The 27,073-nt window shown below is 42.1% G+C and overlaps 1 protein-coding gene across 2 annotated transcripts in view; it reads left to right on the plus strand.

Annotated features, from left to right (window-relative positions):
• ZZEF1 (zinc finger ZZ-type and EF-hand domain containing 1) overlaps nucleotides 1-27,073 on the plus strand; it is a 300,633-nt gene that overhangs the window by 164,679 nt on the left and 108,881 nt on the right. For both annotated transcript variants that reach the window (XM_040336714.1, XM_040336715.1), the window contains 6 exons: nucleotides 4,558-4,719; nucleotides 8,469-8,598; nucleotides 15,062-15,200; nucleotides 16,975-17,140; nucleotides 18,586-18,848; nucleotides 19,875-20,038. In XM_040336714.1, the coding sequence (XP_040192648.1) occupies nucleotides 4,558-4,719; nucleotides 8,469-8,598; nucleotides 15,062-15,200; nucleotides 16,975-17,140; nucleotides 18,586-18,848; nucleotides 19,875-20,038 (1,024 nt within the window). The remainder of the gene's footprint in view (nucleotides 1-4,557; nucleotides 4,720-8,468; nucleotides 8,599-15,061; nucleotides 15,201-16,974; nucleotides 17,141-18,585; nucleotides 18,849-19,874; nucleotides 20,039-27,073) is intronic.

Here is a 27,073-nt window from a genome sequence, read left to right on the forward strand (position 1 = left end):
TCAAATCAGTGGGACTCCAACTCCACCAGAGTAGCACCGATTTTGAAAGTTGTACTTCCACTACTTTTTGCAAGTTCAGTTATGACTTGCATAGACTTCTGTGCATGAAATCAGAGATGTCTTCCAAGCAGCACCTAAAATATTACTGCTTTGAAATCGTGCTACTTAAAGTAAAGTAAAGTAGCATGATTTCAATGTTCGGTGTGACCAGGGTCTTATTTTGGAGATGAAATAAAAACTTTTGGGAGGGACTGACTCGTTAACCAGTTGTCGATGTTTTTTGGGCATGTGTAGTACACACATGCCCAAAAAACGTACACAGGTTGTGTGTACTATTGCTTTGCAATTTATAACTATAAAAATGACAGCCGGGAGTTGCATTACAGAATAATTGATGTTCTGCCCTGTCTTTATCAGTACTGATGGGCCACTCTACTTGAAACAGAAGGCTGCATTATAGAAACAGTTTATGCAGTGCTCTTACTACATTGATGTGAACCATAATAATCCATGCAAATACTGGTTTTAGTGCTTCTTTTGAGCAAAAGTCTTTTCATCCAGCACTGCTGGCTCTGTGAAGTCCAAGCCTTTTCATTCTGCACTGCTCTCTCAGAAGCGTAAAAATTTGAGTACAGTCAGGCCGATATCAATCCGCCCGGAGGTACTCTGCAAAAGTATATCTCTGAGCTTTAAAGCCACTGTTGAGCGAATTTAAATCTCTGGTGTCTGCAGATTGCAGTTGGGCCCATGTTTACTTCCGCAGAACCCCGGTTGAGAAACCATGGTGTAGACCAGCCTTTCTCAACCTTTTTACCACTGGGGAACCCTAAAAATAATTTTCAGGTCTCGGGGAACCCCTGATAAAACCCATTCATTGAGGGTCAGTGGGAACAATGCCCCTTACTTTGGTGGTCAGTGAGAAGAATGCCCTTTTTTACAGTAGTGGTAAGAATGCCCTCCTTACAGAGAACTATGAAGATCATTGGTGTAATACCACTGGCTCCTCCAAGTGGAATTGGCTCAGAACTATGTATGCACCATCAAACAGAAGGTAAATCAGCCACAGCTCAAGGAACCCCTAGCCACCTCTGGAGGAAACCTAGGGTTCCACGGAACCCTGGTTGAGAATGGCTGGTGTAGACCATCGGCTGTCAGTGACAGTCTTAGATCTAGAAGTGGGCACAGCCACACACTATTTCTTAAATTGATTACCATTTTACTGCATCTATTTTATGTCCAAATAGAGATGGCCTCTACATCGGAATGAATGAATTGCATTTTTTATTCTCACTTTATTTTAAATTGACATTTTCTGAAGAAATAATCCAGCTGTATAAACCCTTGTCTGGGATGAATCATTGTCCTTATGTTGTTTACAAAAGTTTCTTCTCTTTATTGGGTTACAAGTGAAAAAATCTTGCATGCTACTATGTTCTAATTTAAGTAAATATAAACCATCAACCTCCAGTGAATGTACTGAAAATAAACTCATAAAAAAAATATATATAGTACATGTATTAGCTGCAACCACTTAGTAGTGTACTCGAAAAACACTGCGTAATAAATGTAAAAGAAAAACGATGAGAATGGTGCGCTTATTCAATAATGTGCCATAAAGTAGTATACTCAGAAAAAATATAATGAGTATTCAAACATACAAATAAATGTGAATAAAGTCCAACTAAAGCCCAATGGTAGTAGTTCATATAATGGCAAAAATCTCATAGAGATAACTTGATAGAAGAAAAAATAGATAAAACATCTATCCAAGCATCGACTGTTAAATTTATGAATTGGCCGCTTACCTCCAACAATGACCCAAGGGTCAAACAAGGCTCATCAGATAGTCAGATAAGGAATCCTGCTGATGGATCTGTAAAGGCATCCAGGTTCCAGGCGAAGACAAAGCACTATGTCCAAAACTTGGCATCAGAACATCTTGGGTAATTCCACATAAGGAGGAAACCGCTTGCTCCAAGGAATGGCACTTCTTGTATAAATGATGCTCAAATGAAACAAAGAAGTGCCATTCCTTGGAGCGAGCTGTTTCCTCCATATGTGGAATTACCCAAGATGTTTTGATGCCAAGTTTTGGACGTAGTTCTTTGTCTTTGCCTGGAACCTGGATGTCTTTACAGATCCATCAGCAGTATTCCTTATCTGGCTATCTAATGAGCCTTGTTTGACCCTTGGGTCATTGTTGGAGGTGAGCGGCCAATTCATACATTTAACAGTCGATGCTTGGATAGATGTTTTATCTGTTTTTTCTTCTATCAAGTTATCTGAGATTTTTGCCTTCATATAAATATAACTTCTACCATTGGGCTTTAGTTGGACTTTATTCACATTTATTTATTTGTATGTTTGGATACTCATTACAGTAGGTGAACGCGATATTGTGTCAATCTCGCTCCCTTTCTCGGCGAGATTGACCACCTACGAGCCCCATCGCGGGAGCCAGCGCCGAAGACAAAGCCGTCATAGAAGCGACGGGAGATCCGACTTGGATTCCCGCCAATTCTAGCTGCGGCATTTGGTATGCATTCCTGAGAACTCCACGCCAATTTTTAAATAAAAAACCGACATGGGTTCCCCCCCCAGGAGCATACCAGGCCCTTAGGTCTGGTATGGGTTGTAAGGAGACCTCCCCTACGCCGAAAAAACGACGTAGGGGGTCCCCCTACAATCCATACCAGACCCGTATCCAAAGCATGCTACCCGGCCGGCCAGGAAAGGAGTGGGGATGAGCGAGCGCCCCCCCCTCCTGAGCCGTACCAGGCCGCATGCCCTCAACATGGGGGGGTTGGGTGCTCTGGGGCAAGGGGCGCACTGCGGTGCCCCCCCACCCCAGAGCACCCTGTCCCCAGGTTGATAAGGACAGGGCCTCTTGCCGACAACCCTGGCCGTTGGTTGTCGGGGTCTGCGGGCGGGGGGGATTATCGGAATCTAGGAGCCCCCTCAAATAAGGGGGCCCCCAGATACCGGCCCTCCACCCTAAGTGAATGGATATGGGGTACCCCTACCCATTCACCTGGAGGCAAAGTGTTAAAGTTAATAAACACACGGTTTTTAAAATAATTTATTAGTCTGCTCCGGGGGCCCCCCGTCTTCTTTAGCTCTTTTACCAGGGGGGGGCTTCTTCCGCTCAACGGGGGGTCTCCTCCGCTCTCCGGGGGTCTTCTCCGCTCTCGCGGGGTCTTCTATCTTCGCCGCTCTCCGCTGTTGACTCGGCGCACCCCGGTTCTTCTCCCGCTGTCCGGTGCCTTCTCCTTCAGGGCTGGCCGCCGTTATCTTCGTGTGTTAGCTCAATTACTAGCAGGCGGCCAGCCCGCTGTTCTGTGACGTCTTCTTCTTCTCTTCTTCTCCCTTCTTCCGATGTTGACCCGACGCCTCTTCTCGCTGCAATGATGGGTGCGCGGTTTGCATCCGATTTATACAGGCCTCTCTTATGATGTCACAGTCCCATCATGCTTCGGTACCTACCCACGTGGTACCTACCCACGTGGGTAGGTACCGGAGCATGATGGGACTGTGAGGCCTATATAAGTCGGATGCAAACCGCGCACCTGTCATTGCAGCGAGAAGAGGCGTTGTGTCAACATCGGAAGAAGGGAGAAGAAGAATAAGACGTCACAGGAATGCATACCAAATGCCGCAGCTAGAATTGGCGGGAATCCAAGTCGGATCCCGGTCGCTTCTATGACATGATCGCTGGAATGTGCTTTGTCTATTTCAGCGAGTGCGAGATGTCGGCACCATGTCACCGAGAATCGGCGCAATGCTGTCATGCTAGAAACACATTCTCGGCAACATGTACTGTATATTTTTTCTTTGAGTATACTACGCTATGGAACATTATTGAATAAGCGCACTATTCTCAGCTTTTTTCTTTTACATCTTCTCTTGATTGAAGTCATTTCTAATTATCAAACCAAAGCTACAATTTGCAGTACCCATCATACAACGAAGAAAAAACAGCTGGCACTCACGTTTAGACCCTTCCCTCTTAGACAATGGTCCACTGAGCCTTCCTAACATGTTGTTCTGCTAACTTCCCTCTTTAGATAGGAGACTTGAACAACTGGTGCCCCCAGGACAGTGTCTGTCCGCAGTATGGCATAACACCACAGTCAAATAAGTATATGCAGCCCATAGGTTAAAAAAATTTCAGTGATCTTAACACTGCATAGGTTCAACTTTTTGTGAAATGCAGCATCTTCAGTATTTTCAGGATCACTCGAGTGCCTGTGACCTCACCTATACCTTGGCTCCATGTGCGGGAGCCAAAGTGTAAGGTAAGTACCGTATATTTTTTAAGCTTACTCCTTGGTAGTTTCCTCCTGGGTAGTTTTCTTGCCCAGTTACCTGTGTCACAAATAATTTATCGATTCTTATTTTGTTTGGTCTTACAGCACTGTTGTGTATGAAAAAGCTGTAGTGATTGGTTCAATTGGTGGTTCTGATTACAGCTACAATTGTTTGATGATTCACTAAACACTTGTTGCAAATGATCAAATCAGAGAGGTCTTCTTAATTTACGATGTTTTGTTTGCCCAGGTCACTGCTCCCAGCCTTATCATGTGTGCAGACTACCCTCCTTCACATGCTGGACATGAGCTGGGAACCCCAAGACCTTTCATTCTTCCTCAGCATTGACCTCCCAGAATTACTTTTATCAATGTCTAAAGAAAACATAAGTACCCATGATAGTGTTGTGAGGTAAGTGGATATGATTCATGTCTGTCTATTTGAACTAACATCAATATTCTTAAGATGTTTGTTACAGTGTTACCTAATGTTAGAGCCTTATTTAAACCTGCTTTACAGTCTGAAGCGTAATTTGCTTTCGGATCACGCTTTAGACAGATGCTAAGGAGGCATATTGCCTCCTCACTGGTTGTTTTAACACCCTACTTACTGGACAACTGTGCCAACAGCTGCTCGCATTGTGCACAGTTGTGAGGTAGTTGCAGCAAGGTACCATTCACTTAAATGGGTTGCACTCGGCCAATGGTACTGCCCAACAAGCGCCATGGAGGAGGTGGAATATTTCCTGCCACGACCGCAAAGCACCACGGCATGTGTACACCACCGGCCGCTGTCTCAGCAGCAACAGGCGAAATGGTCTTGGTCACACGTGTAAACGAGTCCTAAATCTGGAAACTTTGAAACCAGTATCTGTATGGGTGGTCCTTTGTCTGCATTCTAAGATGACATTTTAGAGAGAATGTATATCTGTTTATAGATATTTTCTACTCAGTTCATTGGATGAGAATGGAAACTTTTTCAACATCCAAAGTATGGATTTTCTATGGATATTCTACAGATGGCTTTTTAGATTTTTCAATATATTAAAGCCTATAGATCACAGGTGTCAAATACAAGGCCCGCGGGCCAAATCCGGCCCTCCAAGCCATTTTCATGTGGCCCCCGCACCTCTCCTATAGCCGTGGGAGAGCTCCTTCCCTCATCTGGTCCTCCCCCTGACCCTTGCTTTCTGCTTTCAAGAAATGCATGCAGCTTTTTCCCAGCAGCGGCATAATGTAAGGGGGGTGCACTTTGGTTTAAGGGAGAGTGGGGGACTTAACTTCTGTTGGTGGGGTGACTCTTGACATCTAATGTAAGGGGGGGGGGGGTGCTGGACATCTAATCTTGCAGATACAACCGGCCCTTTTGAGTGCAATCTTAATGCTGATGTGGCCCACAATGAAATACAGTTTGACACCCTTGTTTATACATGTTCAGGCTTTAGTATATGGAAGAGCAATATGCACAACAAGCTTTTACAAAGTACGGTATTTGCAAAGCTTTGATCAGGTTGCAAGCAAATTTGTTGAAGCTTTTACGGGCTTATTCAGACCATTGCATTGTTGTGACACTTGAAAACAACAACTGTGTGGTGCAGTGCATGGCTTTCATTGTGATTATAACCTCAGCGCAGTGTATCGTAGCAGTAAATGCACAGCAGTATATCACAGTGCATATGCATTGCATCGTTGCGCACTGAAATAAAAAAGATGGTTGTGTGTTTTTTAGTCTACTGCAGTGTGTTGGCAGCCCATTTATATGAATAGGCTGCCTTAACGCAGTGCATGTTATCGTTCAATGTGACACGCTGCAGCTGACAATATAAATCTGAATGGGGCCCTAGGTAAACTTTGATTTTGGAGATGTACCGTATTTATCGGCGTATACCGCGCACTATTTTGCCCTGAAAATCAGGGCAAAATCGTGGGTGCGCGATATACGCCGATACCCGCTTTCCCGCCACGAGTTTGAATACTGCGCCCGCATATAGCGAGCGCAGTACACTCGTGAATCTTCGGGCAGTCTCGGCGCCTCTCGTACTGACGTCCTGACGTCCTGAGCGTACAGGACGTCAGTGCGAGAGGCGCCCGAGCCTGCCCGAAGATTCACGAGTGTACTGCGCTCGCTATATGCGGGCGCAGTATTCAAAGTCGTGGCGGGAAACGAGCGGGAGGACGCCGCAGAAGGACGCCGGACCCGCCGCAGAAGGACGCCGGACCCGCCGCAGAAGGACGCCGGACCCGCCGCAGAAGGACGCCGGACCCGCCGCAGAAGGACGCCGGACCCGCCGCAGAAGGACGCCGGACCCGCCGCAGATGGACGCCGCACCCGACGAGGCCGCAGATGGACGCCGCACCCGACGAGGCCGCAGATGGACGCCGCGCAAGACACCAAAACTGTAAGTACAAAAAAACAAAAAATCTTTTTTTCCCACAGGATTGGGGGCCACTTTGGGGGTGCGCGGTATACGCCAGAGCGCGTTATACCGCGATAAATACGGTAATACACGCATATTAATGGAAGCGTTGACAGTCTGTAAGCGAGCTTCTAACAGACTTTCAACACACTTTGAATAGTGCTGAAGCTTACTGAAGCCTGCCAGATGGCCATTACTCCCATTAAGATCTATGTGAAACCTCACTGGACCTAAATGGTTGTTTAATGGCTGCTTGAAGCTGGCTAAATGGCTCTTTGTAGAAGCAGTTTTTTACACTCTTATACAAGCTGAAGTCCACACAAGGCCTAATTGGTAATTGCCTAGTAGTCGAATTCTGTAAACGTAGTGTATGTTACCCCAAAACTGCAGATCTCTGTTATGTGTTGTGCTAAACCTATAGTTCTTTATAAATACTGCCTGAAAATGTTGTGTACTGTATACCCGATAATCCTGCCAGTTCCCCCTTTTTTCATTATCCTACTGATTAGACCAAGCACAGAAGCAGATTTGTGTTGGCATGTTCAGTCCTTGGCACTACTGCTAAGATACCAGCATGCTGTGCTTGCTCTGTTGCCACAAACTGGAGCAAGCATGTAGCTTCCATTTGTTCTGCAACAAATGGAAGTACATATGTACTAAAGCCAACATGAGAATGACTTCCTTCAGGTCTGCGCCATTTAAAAACATATCCCTAATGACCGCTCCCAGGATTCTGTCCTCATGGGTTCTCTTTAAGGAACACTTGCATACAAAGTGTTAATTTGGCTGTTAAAAATGAAAAAGCCAATTGGATGCTTGGTTGCAGCCGCTGCTCTACTGCCATTGTGGATCCCATTTTAGAGGAGCAGGATGGGCTGCTGTCTGTGTGGGTGAATCCCAAGGTATTTTTACTTGGTTAGTGACGGTAGCACGTTATTTAGATTTTTTTTAATTTTTTTATACTGCTTTCTTATCTTGGTTCTAGCGGGTTCATTTTTTGTGACCTGGGGATAAATCCCGCCCCTAAAACAAAGCCTCACTCCCCACTCCATATCTAGTGAGCGTATGCACAGTAATGGCGCTCTCATTGTTAGATGGTGATGAGCATTAGCGGAATCGAACACGGATTTACTGAAAGCTAAGCCAGATTAATCGTGAAGAAAAGCTTTTCAAAATATCAAATAAAACTCAGGCACTCTGTGTAGCCTGCTGGTCATTTAAAATTGCTGCTCATTTTGCATTAACCCACCAGTTTATTACTAAAACATTTTAAAGGTTTAATAGTGTACAGTTTAAAGGTAGGACAGCCTCGTCTGAGGGGCAGAAAGTTCTTTTGAAGATCCAGAAAACATGATCTTCTGATGAAACTAATAGAAAAAAATCCTTAAAGTTGGCTGCCAGTTGTATTTTAGTAAAATTGGCACCTTGGGTGCAGAGATTGGGGGTGTAATGTGTAACCTAGCTTTAGGTTCCCCCCGCCACCTCCTATGCTGTTTACTACCAGAAAAAGCTTATGAAGAAAGATAAATGGGTACACAATTCTTCCTCACTGAACTTCTGTTTTGGACTGTTCAGACAATATATTGACACATTAAAAAATAAATATTGTTCAAATGTTTGAATTTGTGTTAACAAATGGGGTTTTAGTGGTGGAAATTGTGATTTTTTTTTTTATATCATATTTTATGTGAGTATCATATATGTATATATTTTTTCCTTTTTATAAACATTTCTTATTTTTCAGTCAGTGGGAAGAAGATGATGAAAGGGCAGATTACAGGCAGAACCTTCAGTGGTTAGAGGAATGCATAGATTCAATGTTTGAAACTTGGTATGAAAAGATTAATCAGGCCGATCCAGATGTAAAGAGAAAGGTGATGATTTTTGTGGCATCTTCTTTTGTTGTTTTTCTAGTATTCTCTTCAACTGTTATTGTTGTTTTTCAAGTGTATTCATGAACCTACAAAGAATAAAAATAAATGTATGTAATATGCATGCTTGCATGTTGTGTTCAGAGATATACACACACTCTCTCACTCACTGTATATGCACAATCTTTGGAGGCATTGAATCAAAGGCTAAAGTTGATGTGTCAGTTGTAGACTTTAAGGTAAATGTACACCAAATGGTGCACCAGGGAGTAGGATGCAAGAGAAAGGTCAGCAGAAAAAGAAGACAAAGTAAGGAGGGTGCACGTAAAGAGGGGAGGGGGGCATACATCTCCCACAGACTTAGGACAAGGGTAGCCAGGTAGCTTAAAGGGCGGTTGGACTAGTGGGGTCCAGGGAAGGCAAAGCATAGGAAAGCCAGGGTTCACAGATTTTAAGAAATTTGTGAGTTTTTAAAGGGGTTGTAAAGGTAAAAAAAATGTTTTCCTAAATAGCTTCCTTTACCTTAGTGCAGTCCTCTTTCATTTACCTCATCCTTCGATTTTGCTTTTAAATGTCCTTATTTCTTCTGAGAAATCCTCACTTCCTGTTCTTCTGTCTGTAACTCCACACAGTAATGCAAGGCTTTCTCCCTGGTGTGGAGTGTCGCGCTCGCCCCCTCCCTTGGACTACTGGGAGCCAGGAGTCAGGACGCTCTCTACGTTGCACATAGAGAAAGGAGCTGTGTGTTAGTGGGCGTCCTGACTCTCCTGTAGTCCAAGGGAGGGGGCGAGCATGTCACTCCACACCAGGGAAGAAAGCCTTGCATTACTGTGTGTAGTTACAGACAGAAGAACAGGAAGTGAGGATTTCTCCGAAGAAATAAGGACATTTAAAAGCAAAATCGAAGGATAAGGTAAGTGAAAGACGACTGCACTATGGTAAAGGAAGCTATTTAGGAAAATAAAATTTACCTTTACAACCCCTTTAAGGATACTAGACATTTGCTCATTAATGAGCATCAAGTTCATGTGGTCTTTAACTTCTTGAAAGAGAACAAGGGCTTCTTCCAGGCCCTGGCAATGATCTGCTTTTTCTGAGATGGACAGAAGCCAGGGATTTGAAAGAAAAATCGCACTACCTTAAAATGTATGAATATTATATAAAGAAATATATACATAACACCCATGATCAATTTAGAATCGGCTCATACATAAAGGGACTGTGGTAAACTGTGAAAAACGTTCTCAATGTAAATCCACAAAGGTAAATTATTAAATAAGTGAAATAATTTGATAGAAATCAATATGTTGAAAGTCCATATGTAAATGATTTAAATCCAGAAAATGTCCATAAATTATAATGTAAAAAAACAGACTATACACTAGTGATAGGTGACCAAAAAAGTCCATAAACGTGAATTGCTGTATCTGCTTGTCAAAAAACCGTTGAATCCACCACCAATCAGTAAAAATAAACTCTTACCAAATTACCATGATCCCCCATGACAGAGAATCAAAGAACGCATATAGTGAATCACAGCTGAGCTTCAAGAGACAGCAGGCACAGTCATGGATGTTCAGCAATCGCCTCCCTGTCAATCAAATCAACAGAGGATGTGTGTGGTACATAAGAAAATAAAACCGCTGTAAAACCTTATGGAATTTAATTGTATAAAACACAGTATTGCACTTACACTTTTATAGTTAAAGAGCGTAAAGTCTGTTGTGCCGGCCGGTGCACACACAGACAACCCGTCCTCCTGGGTATGCGAATGGAGCATGAGGTGACGTCAGCGCGGGCAGAAGCTCCGCTTGATAGCTGGCAATCAACCCTTCCAGCTATTCGTTGATTATTTCCTAGAGCGGTTTCTTTTCCTATTTTCTAGAAGCCAGGGATTGGTTGGTGGAGAAGAGCCACCTGGGCATTTTTGGGGATTATTAAATTGAAGAGGGAATGAAGAAGCCCAAAAGAACTTGGGACGAAAGCCTGTAAGTTTTGGACAAGAATTGTCAACAATATGCCACAACCCCAAAAACATCTATTGGTGTAACTGGGCTTGGCATAGGCAATATGGGCAGTGACCTGGTAATGGCAGAAGAGCACCTTCTAGCCACTTAAGGACCTTGCCTGTTTTTAAGGCTCCGTGTTCTTTTTTGCTAGAAAATTACTTGGAACCCCCGAACATTATACATTTTTTTTTCTAACACTCTAGATTGCGCCGCTCGTGGAATGGCGTCAAACTTTTACCCTTAAAAATCTCCATAGGCGGCGTTTAAAAAATTCTACAGGTTGCATGTTTTGAGAATTATTGCTCTCGCTCTAGCGATCGCGGTGATACCTCACGTGTGGTTTTAACACCGTTTTCATATGTGGGAGCTACGCATGTATGCATTCGCTGCTCCGCGCGCGAGCTCGTCGTGACAGGGGCACTTTAAAAAAAAAAAAAAAGAATTCTTATTTATTTTACTTGATTTTATTTACACATAAAAATTTGGATCACTTTTATTCCTATTACAAGGAATGTAAACATCCCTTGTAATAGAAAAAAGCATGACAGGTCCTCTTAAATATGAGATCTGGGGTCAAAAAGACCTCACATCTCATATTTAGGCTAAAATGCAATAAAAAAATAATTTGGCATTTGAAAAAATGACAAAAATAAATTGGCCCTTTTAAGACGTATGGGTGGAAGTGACGTTTTGACGCTGCTTTAAGCCCTGCTATGGTATGGAGATGGGTGGGGGCCATCTTGACCTCACTCGTGTCCATGCTACAGAGGGAGAAGGACCCGATCGCCTCCGCTGCTGCCGGCGGCTCCGGTAAGCGGAGGGAGGGCCCTCTCCCACCACTGAGAACGGTGATCTCGCGCGGAATCCGCTGTGGAGAACACTATTATCGTTTACAGGACCAGCGCCTAAAGAGATGGATATCTCTGTTGTGGCAGCAGCTGCTGCCGTTACCGAGATATCCCTCTTCAAAAAGAGGGCGTATATAGTCATGCGCAGGTCCTGAAGTGGCTGGGCTCTTTAAAAAAAAATAGGTGTTAAAAGAATATTTGGCTATGCTTAGCAAGGATTTGCCCCAGTCTTCCAAGTCCATCTGGATTAAACCTCTTGCATTTTAATACAGGGTATAGCATAGATATGAGTTTGGGTGCCCCTGGGAAATGTAGGCAAGTGTGTTCAAAGGACGTTTCGGTATAGGTGAAGACGTCAAGTTTTTGTAAGATCCAATGTTTTGTTTGTATATAATGAAAGTGTTCCAAGGGTGGCATGTCATGGTGCTCCTGGAAGGAGGACCAAGATAGAAAAGTACAGGTGGTCAAGAAGTAGTGAACGAGTGTGAATCCATGCAAAGGCCACCCGGCAAATTACCTAGGTTTCTTTAGGCCTGAGAGAAATAGTCACTTAAGATGGGCAGTAGAGGAAGGAAAGGAGACATTAATTTACCCAAGTCACAGATCCTCAGACTGAGACATTAATCTGATGACGTTTAACATGACTTAAATGGAACCTTGTCATGAGAAGTGTATATAGCCTGCCCTCTGACCTCCTAAAGACTTGGGGCCCATTTGCACTTGCTTCGTCTTCAACAAGACTTTAGACAGGCTTTGTTAAAGCTCCCTGAACGCTAATCAAAGCCCCTGTCACTAAATAAAATGGGGAGCTTACAGTCCTATTTACACCTGCTTTTGCTTTGCTTCACAAATTATACCCCATGTAGCTTTAGTGGTCCTTTAAACCCTCCATAGAAGCAGGGCCGTTTGAAGACATTTGGGGGCCCCAGGCAAAAAAAAAAAAAAGTGACATTTCAGTTTTTAAGTTGAGGGGGGGGGGGGGGGGGGGTTGGCGACTTACCTCTATCCTCGCACCACGCACATGCCGGCAGATGTTGGTGTCCGCACAGGGGCCCCAGCAGGCAGGGCCCTTGCTGCATCGCTGCGTCCTCCTGCAGTCCGGTCGGCCGTGTAACATTACCGCGTGGAACAGGAGATTCAGTTTGCTGTTCCCGGGGCCGGACTGAAAGGAAGTGAACACTCCAGTGTGTGCACTTCCTGTCAGTCCGGCCGGGAACAGGAACCTGATTCTCCTGTACCGATGGGAGCTTTGACTGGCATTCAGAGAGCTTTAACAATACGTGTCCGAAGCCATGTTTTTGAAGCAAGTGTAAACTAGCCCTAATGCAAATGACGTTGAAACTCCTTATCTGTTAATTTGGTCAATGCATTTAAAGTTAAAATTCCAGAATAATCCGAACTACTTTTATGTTCCAATGTTTTTATTAGAAAAGATGAAATGTTATTAACAGACAAGAAGCGTATCTAGTCATTGTACAATCATAATAGCAAATGAAATTTCAATATCAAGGGCCCTGACGTCTAAAACTCCTAGTTGGAATATCATGAAAACATTGGTAAAAGAAAAACAAAAATAGAATACATAATCTAATAAAGATCACATAGACTAACAACAAACAATTCTTTCCCTCAACTACGGGTCGATCGTTGACCGACAATGATCACACAATGCGTATAAGGCAGGAAAGAGGACGTCAAAGCCCAGCAAACCCTGCATGGGCTGAATACGGTCATGTTAATAACAATATACAAAGGCAATAAGGACAGAGAAGTCCAATAAAGAAAATAAGATATAAAGGAAAGAATTAGAAAGGAAAGAGAAAAAGAAGAGAAAAGTAAGAAGTGAAGGGGGAGGGGGGGGGGGGGGGGAACCACGGATCGGCATCTCCAAGCTATAGAACTGAAAATTATAACTAACTAAGTCCCACGCACACTGGTATCATTAGTGAGGTAACCAATCCAAGGATCCCACACCTGATGAAAAAATTTCATTTTATCTTGTGTTAGGGCCGACAACCTCTCATTTAACATCAGCCAGGATAATTTGCCCTTAAGCTGTTCAAATGGGAGAGCAGCTGACCTCCAGTTTCTGGCAATGGTGATCTTGGCCGAAATAAAAATAAATGTCAGTAGTCGCCTGCCAGATTTAGGGGCCTCAACCCCCCCACTTCCCAACAGCGCCTGCTTCGCCGACTTGGGCAGGTTTATCCGGGTGAGGGAGTAAATAAAGTTGTACACCCCCGAACTACTTTTAAAACTGTCCACTCCCCTCCTAACACCCTATACTTACTAACCTGTGTAAGAACAATGTGTATACTTAAAGCGGTTGTATACCCGCGATTAATTATTTTTTTTTCACCTGAAAGGCAAAAGCCATAATAAGCTAGTATGTACCGCATACTAGCTCATTATGAAATACTTACCTCAAAACAAGGTGAAGAAAACGTACCTGGTCCACACCGAGCGAGATGTCATCTTGACTCGGCGTGTCTTCCGGGTATCGCCGCTCCAGCTCTGTGATTGGCTGGATCGGTGATGTCGTCACTTCCGCGCATGCCCGCGGGAGACTTCAAACCGGCAAGGTCCGGCGGCTGCCGGCCCTTTAGCCGGGGATCACCGCTGCGCATGCGCCACTGCAATCAGCGGCGCATTGCAGTGGGAATATCTCCTAAACCGTACAGGTTTAGGATACACTCTTCATACCTACAGGTAAGCCTTATTATAGGCTTACCTGTAGGTAAAAGTTACAAAAACCCCTATACAACCACTTTAAGTAAATGTGTAGCGCTGTAATTATTAAATTCTGAAAATTATTCCAGGAAAGTGGGTATGAACTCCTGGGCAATATATAAATAAAAAAGGAGTGAAAACCTACGTACAAAGGATCGATTATATGTGAATAAAAAAAGCAATCTTATTGCCACATTATTGTCCAACTAGTGCAAAATGAATGCATGCAAGTAGAATATTATCTAAAGTGCACATTTGAGTGACAGTGTTTAGAACACACAGATAGTATTCAATCTGCATTGAGAATAACCACAATGTAATGAAAAGTGATGTGTATACTTACCTATTTTAAGGTCGCTGCTATAGTCCGGTCACGTGAGTGTTGGAACGCTACCCTCTCCCCTGCAGCCGTGACCGGACGGGTCTGAAAATAGGCAAGTATATCTTTATTATACATATAAGCATAGATTATCAGCATTTTTTTATTCTTTTGATTTAAAAAAAAATGCCCCTATTGACAGCCAGGTAAACCAGCAAGCGATGTCATGTCATTGCTCCTGGTTTATCATAGTGGAGACCCAATCAAATCCGATTACAACTTTGTATGGGTCTCTGGCCAGCCGGAGGACATGCTGGCTAGTAGCTCTGTAAGAGCAGCAAGGATGTGGAATTTCCTTCCACAGGTGGTGGTCTCAGCAGGGAGCAATGATCGTTTCAAAAAACGATTAGATAAGCACCTGAACAACCACAATGTATAGGGATATACAATGTAATACTGACATATAATCGCACACATAGGTTGGACTTGTGTCTTTTTTTAACCTTACGTACTATGTAACAGTCTCTTAATGTAATTTTTTTATTTATTTTTTATTACAGATGCATTTGTTTATTGCACGATACTGTGACCTGTTGAATGTCGAAATATCTTGCGATGGTTGTGATAAAATTGCACCATGGCATCGCTACCGGTGTTTACAGTGCAATGATATGGATTTGTGTAAGACCTGCTTCTTGGGTAAGTCTAAATTGGCAGCAGTGATGTATTTTACATTTTGCTAAACAGCCTGCAGTGAATAAACTGTGCTGATTTAAAATCACAAATTGAAATTTAGTTTTAGTTGGAAAATAAATTATTTTTCACTTGTCTTTTTACATCATACAGCTTTATAATATGTAAAAAAAAAAAGGGGGGTGTGGAGATTTGGACTTTGAATGAGGCAAGTAGGTGTATAAAATTCAGTTTAATATATAAAGTTACATACACACGCATAATCATGAGTGTATATCTAATACAATTACCAGTTCACCGCCTCATATAAAGTCCCAACTGTACAAATTTTTCTTATATTTATAATATCATGAGTGAATGGGAAGTTTTCATGAAACTGAACATTTTTACTTGCATTGTAAATAGCATTTACTGCATCGTGGTGATGTTTTGCTGAGACAAGTTAATAATTAACCAGCTGGATATAATCTGATTCTAAGATTGCTCACTGCTGCCCCCTTTAGACCACATGGGCATTCTATTTACCTATTTCCTCCACACCTGATGTGTTGCATTGTAGTCTTAGGCTTCATTTCCACTGGCGTTTTTACAGCCACTTGTGTTAGCCTTTTTTACAGCTTAAAAACACCTGTCCATGTTTATTTTGTAAAAAAATAAAAAGAAATTGTTTTCTGAGCTGGAGCTCAAAAAAGCTGCGGTAGCGCTTTTGAGCGTTTTCGCAAGTTTTTGAGCGTTTTTTAACGTCAGGCGTTTTTACAGCTCTACTCTGGAGCTTCAGAACGCCCTGGTCCCGCGTTTTTTTTACAGCTCAAAAACGCCTATGCCATTTGCAGCTCAAAAACGCCTATGTGGGCATGATGCCATAGAATAACATGGACAGGCGTTTTTAAGCTGTAAAAACGCTCAGAAAAGTGGCTGTAAAAACGTCAGTGGAAATGAAGCCTAACTATTACCCACCCACTGGAAGCTCAATCTGTTTTGGCTTCTCCTTTTCACTATCCCACATTGCATACGATCACAGCTCTAAGGCTTTCAAACTGAAAACAGACACTTAGCCGCTAATATTATTGTGTGGGATGCCTTGAAGGTGTACATTATGGGGTTATGTATTCAAGAAATCTTATATTAAGACCTCTAATAGAAAATGGGCTGTAGATGCCAGCATGGCTGTGGACAGGACAAAGCAGGCCTATATACATACTCTTAATACCACCACCGAAAAGCAATGGATATAAGCACAACAATGTTACCGTACTGTACAAATACAACAAGCAAGAGAACAAATGTTTGTTCTCCCTTCGGAAGACCCAACAACCGTCCTCTTTTATATATACACACACCATATCTCTACCCTCAACACAAGTCGTCTCAGACACTCCTATCATACAAGGGTTTTGCTCCTTTACCTCAGTATACTCATCTAAGGTTTCTCATACTGAGGATGAGTTAAATTGAAATTCTCAACCGCATACAACTCCCTCAACGTAAAGTGGAGTTCCACCCAAAAATTGAACTGCTTATCAGGTCCCCCCCCCCCCAGTGTCACATTTGGCACGTTTCAGTAAATCACTGGACATGGTGATTTACCCATGTCCGGCCCCTCCTCTGTCCCCCAACCCCATCACACACACACACCCCCCCACGCTGACTTTTCGGAGACACACATGTGAATGCAGTGTTACCCATTCTGTGCGTGTTTATGGTCACCATATTGCTTACATTACTAGCGCAGCAGTGATTTTATTGTCTATATTTACAGTTTAATTTGTTCATTTCACAGGTGGCGTAAAACCTGAGGGCCATGAAGATGACCATGAAATGGTCAACATGGAATATGCATGTGATCATTGCCAAGGACTTATTATTGGGCATAGAATCAACTGCAGTGTGTGCAATGACTTTGATCTGTGTTACGGATGTTATGTGGCCATGAGATACCCCGACAGGTGCTTACATATACTTAAGACTATGCACTTGTATTTTTAAATGGGATTACATAAGGCTATCAACACATAAATGAATCATACCTTTTTGTTCAGCAATGTGTGCTCAGCATTTCTCATTGATTTGCTGTAAGTTGTTAGACTTATTGTGTGAAAGAAACTTTTAATTTAACAATGTTTCAATATTTTAACATTTCACGGATGTCTCTTACAACATGTGTCCTGTCATGTGAGGGTGTTGGCTGAGATGAGGATTCCTTTAGGATTCGGTGGCAGCTCAAGAGATCATGCAATGTGTTTTTGTTTTTTGTTTTCCTCAACTTTGTGCAACTGATTAGCTGATGTATGGGATACTTGCTGTTTAACCACTTAAGCCCCGGACCAATATGCTGCTAAATGCCCAGAGGCGTTTTTACAATTCGGCACTGTGTCGCTTTAACAGACAATTGCGCGATTGTGCGACGTGGCTCCCAAACAGAATTCGCGTCCTTTTCTTCCCACAAATAGAGCTGTTTTTTGATGGTATTTGATTGCCACTGCGATTTTTTTTTTTTTTTTTTTTTTTGCGCTATAAACAAAAATAGAGCGACATTTTGAAAAAAAAACAATATTTTTTACTTTTTGTTATAAGAAAAATTGAATAAACTAAATTTTAGTCAAACATTTAGGCCAAAAAAATCCCAATAAAAAAAAAAATTGGCTTCCTAGCGGCAACAGTGACACTAATACAGCGATCAGAAAAATGATCGCTTAGTGACACTGGCAATAAAGAGTGAAAGGGTTAACTAGGGCAGTGATCAAGGGGTTAAAACTTTATTAGGGGGGGGGTACGGGGCTACCCTGGACCTAACACTAACTGGCTGTCACACTAACTGTCACACTGACACTAAATGCAGTGATCAGTACATATATGATCACTGCATTCAGTGACAGTGTGACAGGGGGGTGGGGGGGTGATCGGAAGGGGTTAAGTGTGCCTATGTGTGTGGTGTCAGTGTAGTGTTGGTGCGACTTACTGTGCGAGTCTTCTCTCATCTCGGCCGTTTGAAAATACCACCGAGATGAGAGCTGCATCACTTCCTCTGCCTATGTTTACATTTTACAGGCAGAGGAAGTGACACGGCGAAGGCTCGCGGGATTGGCTGGGAGCGATCACGAGGGGGCAGACAGAAACGAACAGCCGCCCCCTCGAGTCTGATCGCTCCCGCAGGTAAGCCGCCTGCCGCACGCAGCGGAGGGGGTCTCGATCGGACCCCTGACCCGCTAGAAGGCAAGGACGTATATATACGCCATTCTGTGGACGTAAATAGTCGTGCGGCGGGCGTTAAGCGGTTAAGTGCATCTAAAGCCACTCCTTTCTTGTTCATTGAGGGACACAGGATGTTTGTTTGTTTTGTTCTCTTATTTCCTAAAACAATTTTTATCCAGCATCTTGTTTTCCCTTCCAGCCATTTGCCTAGTCACAGCATCACCATCTATCCCATGGTTACAAATAAAATCAGTGACAAGCAGAGGCTTATACAGCCCTACATTCACAATTACTCATGGCTGCTCTTCAGTTCACTGGCTCTCTATTGTTCAGACTTGGCCACTGAAGGGGAAATCGATGGGGAGAAGTTGGACTCCAATATCATTTCCAGTGCTCAGATTCTACAAGCAAACTGTACAGATCTAGTGGCCAGCTGTCTCATGAAGGCTCAAAATGGAAAGGGTAAGATTTTAAAATGTGATTGAACTGTAAACCTTTGTATGTCTTTGTTTACTTCAGTTTTCTCGCAGACATCCACTCTAAATTTCTTGTTCTGCTTTGTTGTGTGATGATCTTCTTGCCATGCAAAGATTCTATGTAAGATTCTGATATTCTATGTATAGTCCTTTTTTTTATTGATTGCATGTAGTAATCTAATTTTCTGAGATTGTGGATTTGGGATTTTCATGAGTTATAAGCCATAATCATAACAATTATGACAAATCGCGGCTTGAACTATCTTGCTTTGCATGTAATGAGTCTATCTCATATGTTGGTTTCACCTTTTAGTTGCATTAGTGAAATTAACTTTTGCACGATATTCAAATTTTTCGAGTATCACCTGTTATAAAGTGCTTCCTTTTTTTTAATGTCTAGTCTACTAGGGCAGTGAGTGTTTTTCTTGGGCTGTTCGTTATCAGGCCTTAATGTCAGAGAATTATAGTGCTGCGACCTAGTCGTCTGTTAATACTTTGTCTAACTTTTACAAGGTCAGTGTGTTTATTTCTGCAGATGCTAGTGGTAGGTTCTACAGGTGGCACTTTAATCCAGTTCGCATCCTTTTGTTTTTTCTTGCTGTGTTGGTGTGCCCCTAATTGTTGCTGCCCCTAGTTTGGAATGCATTTGGATGTGTCTAGGCTGGCTATCATCTTGCTGTTTCCCTCAATGGACAATAGAGAAAATAGGATTTTTTTACTCCCCATAAAATCCTTTTCTCCCAGTTCGAAGGAACTCGTCACCCTCCATTCATATGCGGTTGTTCACTGTTTGGACTGCTTGCTACAACTGAGCAGATGTGAGGTGGGAGAATCTTAAAGGGATCTGGCCTTTCATATTCTGTTAGCCTATTGACTATTACTTCTGTGGGTGGTAGTATAAGCCTAGATTACTTAATAAGCTGTGTCCCTCGGTGGACCCTGTGAAAGAGTATTCAATGTGAATTCAAAAATCCTAATTTTTTTTTTCTCTTTCCATCTGTGTTTTTTTAAGGTGTAAGAGTTTCCTCCTTACTGTCCTTGTTGACCAACAAAGATCCCAGTCCTAAAAGTGTCAATTCCACTGTTACTTCTTCGAACAGTAATATTGCGGAGACTGATGAGGATACGTCTTTAAAAACGGAAGCTGGTATTGTAAATCCTTCTGGATCAGAAAAGGTATTAATGATAATACTTCATAGAATAGAATACTTTCTGAAAGTTATTGTGAAACCAGTGCTTCTTTTAATCACTTTTAAATCAGTACACAAAGCACTGGTGCGGATGCTTTCTCGACTACTCTTCAAGATGAAGGAAAACAAGAAATTGGCAATACTCATTGTACCAAATTGAGAAACTGCAATGAACTTGGTACACATACCTAAACTTCTAGAAGGCAACACCAAACAAACTAGACCTCCTGTTCCAAGGTTCCCCCCATACCATCCTTTTTGCAACTTACCATGGTTGTTGAACCCCCCGGTCTTGAAAGACGGGTTTATCTGACTTTGTCATTCCTACCTTACTCAAGGCCAGAAAAGCCACTTTAAGAAAAATCTAGTAAGAAATTTGGAGATCCTTATTCGTGTTAACACCAAGGATTTCAACTTCAGAGACTACTCGGTACCTTACATTCTGGCCTTTCGTGGGTACTTGACCAAAACTTGGCTCTAAGTTCTCTTAAGGGACAGGTTTATGCTTGCCCAATCTTTTCTACAAGCCTTTGACTGCTTTCTCTTGTGTAAAAAATAAATAAAAAGTAAATCAAGTTGTCTACTAGATCAGACCACCCTTCATCCAATCCTCTCTGTCCTGCAGAAACCACCCTTTGGACCAATTTTGGGAACTACCCTTGGGTGATTTCTTTTACAAAGTAGGCTTGTTGGCTGATATCATATCTGTCAGACATGTTTCAGATTTGTTGGCCCTCTGTTCTAAGGAGCCCTTTCTAAAACTTCACAAGGACAAAGTAGTCTTATTTTCAAAACCGCCCTTTCTCCCTAATGAAGACATTCTATCTGTAGCAAGGTCTCAGGCCTCTTTCAGTCTAATGAGAACCTCCAGGGCCAGAGGTGGCTAACATCCTTGTGTATGTGGTGGGTTGTGAGGCATAATGGGTGCATGGTGGATAAAGTTATTGGGCATCAGACACTTCTTGAACTCAAACGAGATGTTTATTTCTCTAACAAACTTTTTAGTTGAAGAGGGTTAGGGCCAGGACATCCTTGAGTAGTTGCAAGTTAAATTAACAGATACTAAGACTTCAATAAGAGGATAGCCGTGCAGGGAAAGGCCTCCAGCAAGAAGCCACATCTGCACGTGCAGGAATGATGTCTCCTATGGCAACAGTCTTAACAGTTGCTAACGCAAAGCGTAACAATTCTTTCATTTTCACCACAACTTCTCCTTGTAGTTCTTCAGCCTACTGAGCTCCTGGTCTCTCGCTAGACCCTCCAATTGCCTGGGTCCCTAGGTTGGCAATCTATATATTTCCCAAGCTTCATTCCACTGACCTGTTTGGTCCCTTGCTTGGCACACAAGGCTGCTCTGCAAGCGTCGCCTCCACTGGTTGGGTCCCTAACTTGGTCACTGCCTGAAGTTTCCAGATTCTCCACCGTGCTCGTTCAGTGAGAATACTGCTCCGGTACTTGCTTCAGTTACTCACTGTGGTCCATGGTAATAAAGTGGTTGGTCCCTTAGTGGTGATAGCTTCCCTTCTACTTCTGACCACTGATCGGTTCTCCGGCCGACTGAACCGTCACTTCTGGTTGGACTGCAAGCCGCAATCCCAGCCCTGCACTGCTCTGTTGCTTCTGGATAGGCCCTCATACAGTCTACCAGCCAGATGGGCCCCATCTCCGGCCTAGCAGCACGGACATGACATGACAACCTTCAGGTGGCACAGAATCTAGATCACCTGCCTTCACCCGAGTATATAGGCTCTCACAGCAAGCCGAGGGATTTTATAAAACCCCTGCCCATTAGCTGAGATACCCCATATACCCATAACCTGACCTTGAGTTGCCCTTCTCATATCTAGTACCATCAAGTGCCCGGCCACCTAGTGGTAGAGAAAAGGGCAAACTTATAAATAAGAAATAAATAGATCTTTAACAATCAACCAGGATAACTACTCCTGGCAAGTAAATTTGCGAGGAGCATCCCTGCCTAAACTCCAGGGTGCTACATATCTATCTTGTGCCCTGCTCCCAAGCATCTCAAGGAAATTGTTCTTCATTGTTCGCATGCAGTCAAGGCTGTCAATCTATCTGAAAGGTACAGCCGATATATGAAAACAGACTCGTTTGGTCTTGAAAAGGACACCCTGTTTCCAAGTTCACTATTGCCACATGGATAAGACATATAATGGTATTTCCATTCCCCTTCTTGCTCATGCCACCAGATTGGTGTGGCTTTCCTGGGCATTCCAACATCAGATGTCTGTTGCTTAAGTTTGTAAAGCCTCCACCTGGTATTTAGTTCACACATTTTCCAATAACGTGCAAAATTCAGAATATTGCTTCACTCCTTGGTATCTTTATTTAAGCATTTTAAATCACATCACAGGTATGACAGGAACGTAAAAGGAAACGTGTTTTGTGCTAAAGTCAGCGCATGATTTGGCAATTAAGCAATTTAACAATTGACCAATAAATCAATTAAAAATACACTCCCACTACACTATGCCTTCCCATGCTAACCTGTCCTATAACACCAAAAAAAAAAAAAATCACAAACAAGACAAGCCATGTAAATCTCCTCCAACCCGTCACCCACTAACACAAATCCAGTTGCCACTGCTGGATTGGCCAGGAGAGCACAGTGTAGGAGACAGTCAGCCAAATGCAGCAGGACAACCTCACAAACTAAGTGCACATAATGTCACAATATGAGGGATACACATAATGTTGTTTCCTCCTGACAGGCTGTGTGGCAAACAAGCCATTCACAGCACGCCAGACAGCCAATGGTGACCTATAACAACTTAATACAATGATTTGGAAAACGACAAAAAAATGTCAGATGAGATGGTGTCCAAAATATCAAAAACCAAACAAATAAAATTCATAAAAACAATATATGAATAAAAGATCCAAAAAATATCAAAATAATCCAACAAAAACGGACCCCTGGGAACCCTATATATAAAAGGTACAGTTGGACAAAAGAAATGGTACAGTTGGACGAAGAAGGAAGGTTCCCCATATGGACCAAACACACACACCACCATACGAAGATGGTTTCATTTGGGTCACATGTGACGTGTCCAGTCTCTATTTGTGCATACCACACAGATTGGGCTTGGATGCAGTTCAGTTTTATTTGGACAGGTATAATTGTCTCTCATGCATCCATAGTGAATTCATTGTGGACTCTTTAAGCCATCGTCTTGCACACAATTTATTTTCTTTTGATGCAGTTTATTATTGCCGACGGTGTGGTGTATCTATGGGCGCTAAATATTTGCCCTCTCTCGCCAACTTGTATATGGGTTGGTATGAGAGGGTTCACATTTATGGCCATTCAGGTCCAGCATCAAATTGTTCTATTGCTACATACATTATCTGATTTTTGTCCTTGATGGATCTGGGTTCGTGTTGGAAAAAGTCATAGAATATCTCAATAGTAATGAATTAAACCTAAGATTCACAGGACCACAAAACGATCATGCTATACCATTTTTGGATGTGGCATTATCAAATAGTGGGGGCAAAGTGAGAACCAATCTATACATGAAACCATTTTCTGGTAATACTATTCTCAAAGCTGATTCTGGACACCCCAGACACGCTATCGGGTATATTCCAGTGGGTCAGATGCTGAGGATTTGCCGCATTTGCTCTGAGAAAGTGGATCACCAGTATGAGTCTTAACAGATGTGTTAGCACTTCACTCAGCGTGGTTTTTCTACTGCTAATTTGAGCAGAACGCTGGACATCGCTGGGGCCACACTCAGGGAGAACCTCAACAATTAGAAAAAATGGCAGATTGACTGTAGTACAAACTAGTTAAACATAAGACAACGTTGTCAAATAATTAAAAACAAGGGGAATCGCAGCTGCGCATCACACATACACACCCCAATCAACACATTCAAGCATTAATAATAGTTCAGCACATGATTTTGTAACACAACTGTAGAATTCATATTCACATTCAGTAATACAGTCCGTTTAGAGAGACTCCTGTTTACTATATGTGCTCGATCAAAAGGCTCTCGTAAACGTGGAATGCAAAAGGCTCTCGTAAACGTGGAATGTATTGTGTGGATGAGTGAATGAATTGCTGTCCCACCTCAGCTGAGAAGGTTACATTGAAAGTCCTTCCGATAGGAAATTTCAAAGTCCTCTGGGTGTTAGATGACAAAGTTGTCTTATTTTTAACTAGTTTGTACTACACAGTCAATCTGCCATTTTATCGAATTAATTGTTGTGAGTGTCTATTAAATAAAGCTTGTTTGTATCATCCATAGTGTTCTGATTTAGCCCTCTTTAGAGAACCCCTATTTTCTTATTTTTTGCTTTTATCAGGATGAGGTTAAAAATGGTATTAAAGTGGTGTCACAACGAGGCTTTACTTTGGGACAGTCTTTAGCCCCCTATTTTTTTTTCTTCAGAGACCTGGTGTAACACATTGGTTAAGCTTCAGAGGCAACTTCAAATGTGGTGCAAATGATTGTCCATGTTGTCCAAGAATTATTGAAGGGGATAGATATGTCTAGCCCAAATGGAAGAGAGTATGATGTAAAATCTTTCATTAATTGCAATACAAATGTTATAAACCTCATCACTTGAGCTATATGTAATGTCCACTATGTTGGACGAACAACCAGGTGGTTGCGTTACCGCCTGAGAGACCATGTATATGACACATTGAAATATAAGGATACAAGGGTGGCATGTCACTTCAATGAACCTCATGTGGGGGACACAATGACCATCCATGTCCAGGCTGTAGAGAAGGTAGGTACTCCCAGGCATGGTGGTGACAGATTTGGGTCTCTGTAAACTAAAGATTTATTGTATCTTTAATTTGTGCACTAGAGTTCAAGAGGGGTTAAACTATGAGTGGAACCTTACACATTTTTTATGATATCTATCTATCTATCTATCTATTAGTAAAACCTTGGTTTGAGAGCATTTCGCAAGACAAGCAACATTTTGAAATAAATTTTGACTTGATATACAAGCAATGTCGTGATATACAAGTAGCGCCATGTTACAACTGAGTATAAAAGAGCAAAGAGGCACTGCTAAGTGTAGCAATATGGTTACATTTAATGAAGGTACAACATTTAGGAACTCGCATGATTGATGATTAAAAGAGGCCCATCTAAGTATGCAGGCATCCGGGGTAAAGCTGTCCACAGACCATCCTCTGCACCGTCATTGACATTGTCCCTTCCACTCCATGGTGGACAGCTTTACCCCGGATGCCTGCATACTTGGATGTGCGGAAAAAATGATCCGCACTCCGGTCGTTGCTCTTAAACAATTGACATATTTATTGACAAGCCACAGTAGACAAACGCAAATAGGAAAGGTTATACTTAGATGTGCCTCTTTTAATCATCAACCATGTGAGTTGCTAAATGTTGTACCTTCATTAAATGTAACCATATTGCTACACTTAGAGGCGCCTCTCTTCTATTTTATAGTCTGTAGCTCCTGATGGATTTTGCTTCCAATCCCCTTGTGGAGGTTTTCGTTTTTTGGATGGACATTTTATGGTTATACAACCTAATCACATTGCTATGATCTTTTTATATGGACTATAAACTGAAATACCTATGAATAAATGGTTGTGGAAGTTCCATTATTTCTTATGGGGAAATTTTCTTTGATATACAAGTGCTTTGGATTACAAGCATGTTTCTGGAACAAATTATGCTCGCAATCCAAGGTTTTACTGTATATAGACAGTGGCGTTTTAGTTTGAATAATTTTCTGAACAGCCATTATGGTATTGGTGTTCATTTATATCACACCACATTTAACACGCTATTGAGCCATTAAGTAGGTTTGGTACTATATCATTATTTGGTCCCTACAGGGATCATTCCTCCTTTGTCCAACAGTACTATTTCTTTTGTGCAACTGTATCTTTTATGTATAGGGTTCCCAGGGGTCAGTTTTTGTTGGATTTAGATTTTTTTTATTTTTTTATCGTTTATTCATATATTGTTTTTATGGATTTTTTTTTGTTTGTTTAAAATTTTTGGACACGATCTCATCTAACATATTTTGTCATCTTCCAAATCATTGTATTCCAAATAATTGTGTTAAGTTGTTCTAGGTTACCATTGGTTTTCTGGTGTGCTGTGAATGGTTTGTTTGCCACACAGTCTGTCATAGGAGGAAACAATATTATGTGTTTTCCTAATTTTGTGACAAGCACTTAGTTTGTGAGGCTGTAGTTGGCTGACTGTCTCGGTTCATGTGCTCTCCCGCATGGTCATCCAGCAGTGGCTGCTGGATCTGTGTTTGTGGATGACGGATTGGAGGAGATATTTTTTTTGGGGGGTTGGAGGAGATTTTATGTGGCTTGTTTTTGTTTGTGTTTTTAATTTTTTTATTTATTTTATGTGTTAAATGACATGTTAGTATGGGAAGGCAAGGTTTTGATTAGTGTAGCGGGAGTGTATTTCTTTTTTTTTTTTTTAATCCATTTTTATTTATTTGTTTTTCTTATTTCATACATAAATATGCCTATTCGGCATCCGTTGCATTTCAATTGACATAGATTATACAACATTTTTACATTCCTATTATGGTCCACTGTGCGTTTCTATATTTTTATCTCCCACCCCCTCCCCGCCACCCCCCCCTATCCTCTGCACTCTACATAGAGAATCTATCCATCACCAATTTTGGTGGTGCGACACTCTCATCTCTCAACCAGGAGTACCAAATCTCCTCAAATTTACCTTCTGTCTTCCTTCTTTTGTAGGCTAGAGTGTATTTCTAATTAATTTATTGGTTGATTGTTAAATTTCTTAATTGCCAGACCATGCTCACTTGTATCATGCATATTTAGTATCTCACAAAAGTAAGTACACCCCACTCATTTTTGTCAATATTATATCTTTTCATGTGACAACACTGAAGAAATTACACTTTGCTGCAATGTAATGCTGCAGCTTGTATAACAGTGTACATTTGCTGTCACCTTAAAATGGCTCGACACACAGCCATTAATGTCTGGCAACAAACG

Source organism: Rana temporaria, chromosome 2 (genome assembly GCF_905171775.1).
Source record: "Rana temporaria chromosome 2, aRanTem1.1, whole genome shotgun sequence".
Lineage (NCBI taxonomy): Eukaryota > Metazoa > Chordata > Amphibia > Anura > Ranidae > Rana > Rana temporaria.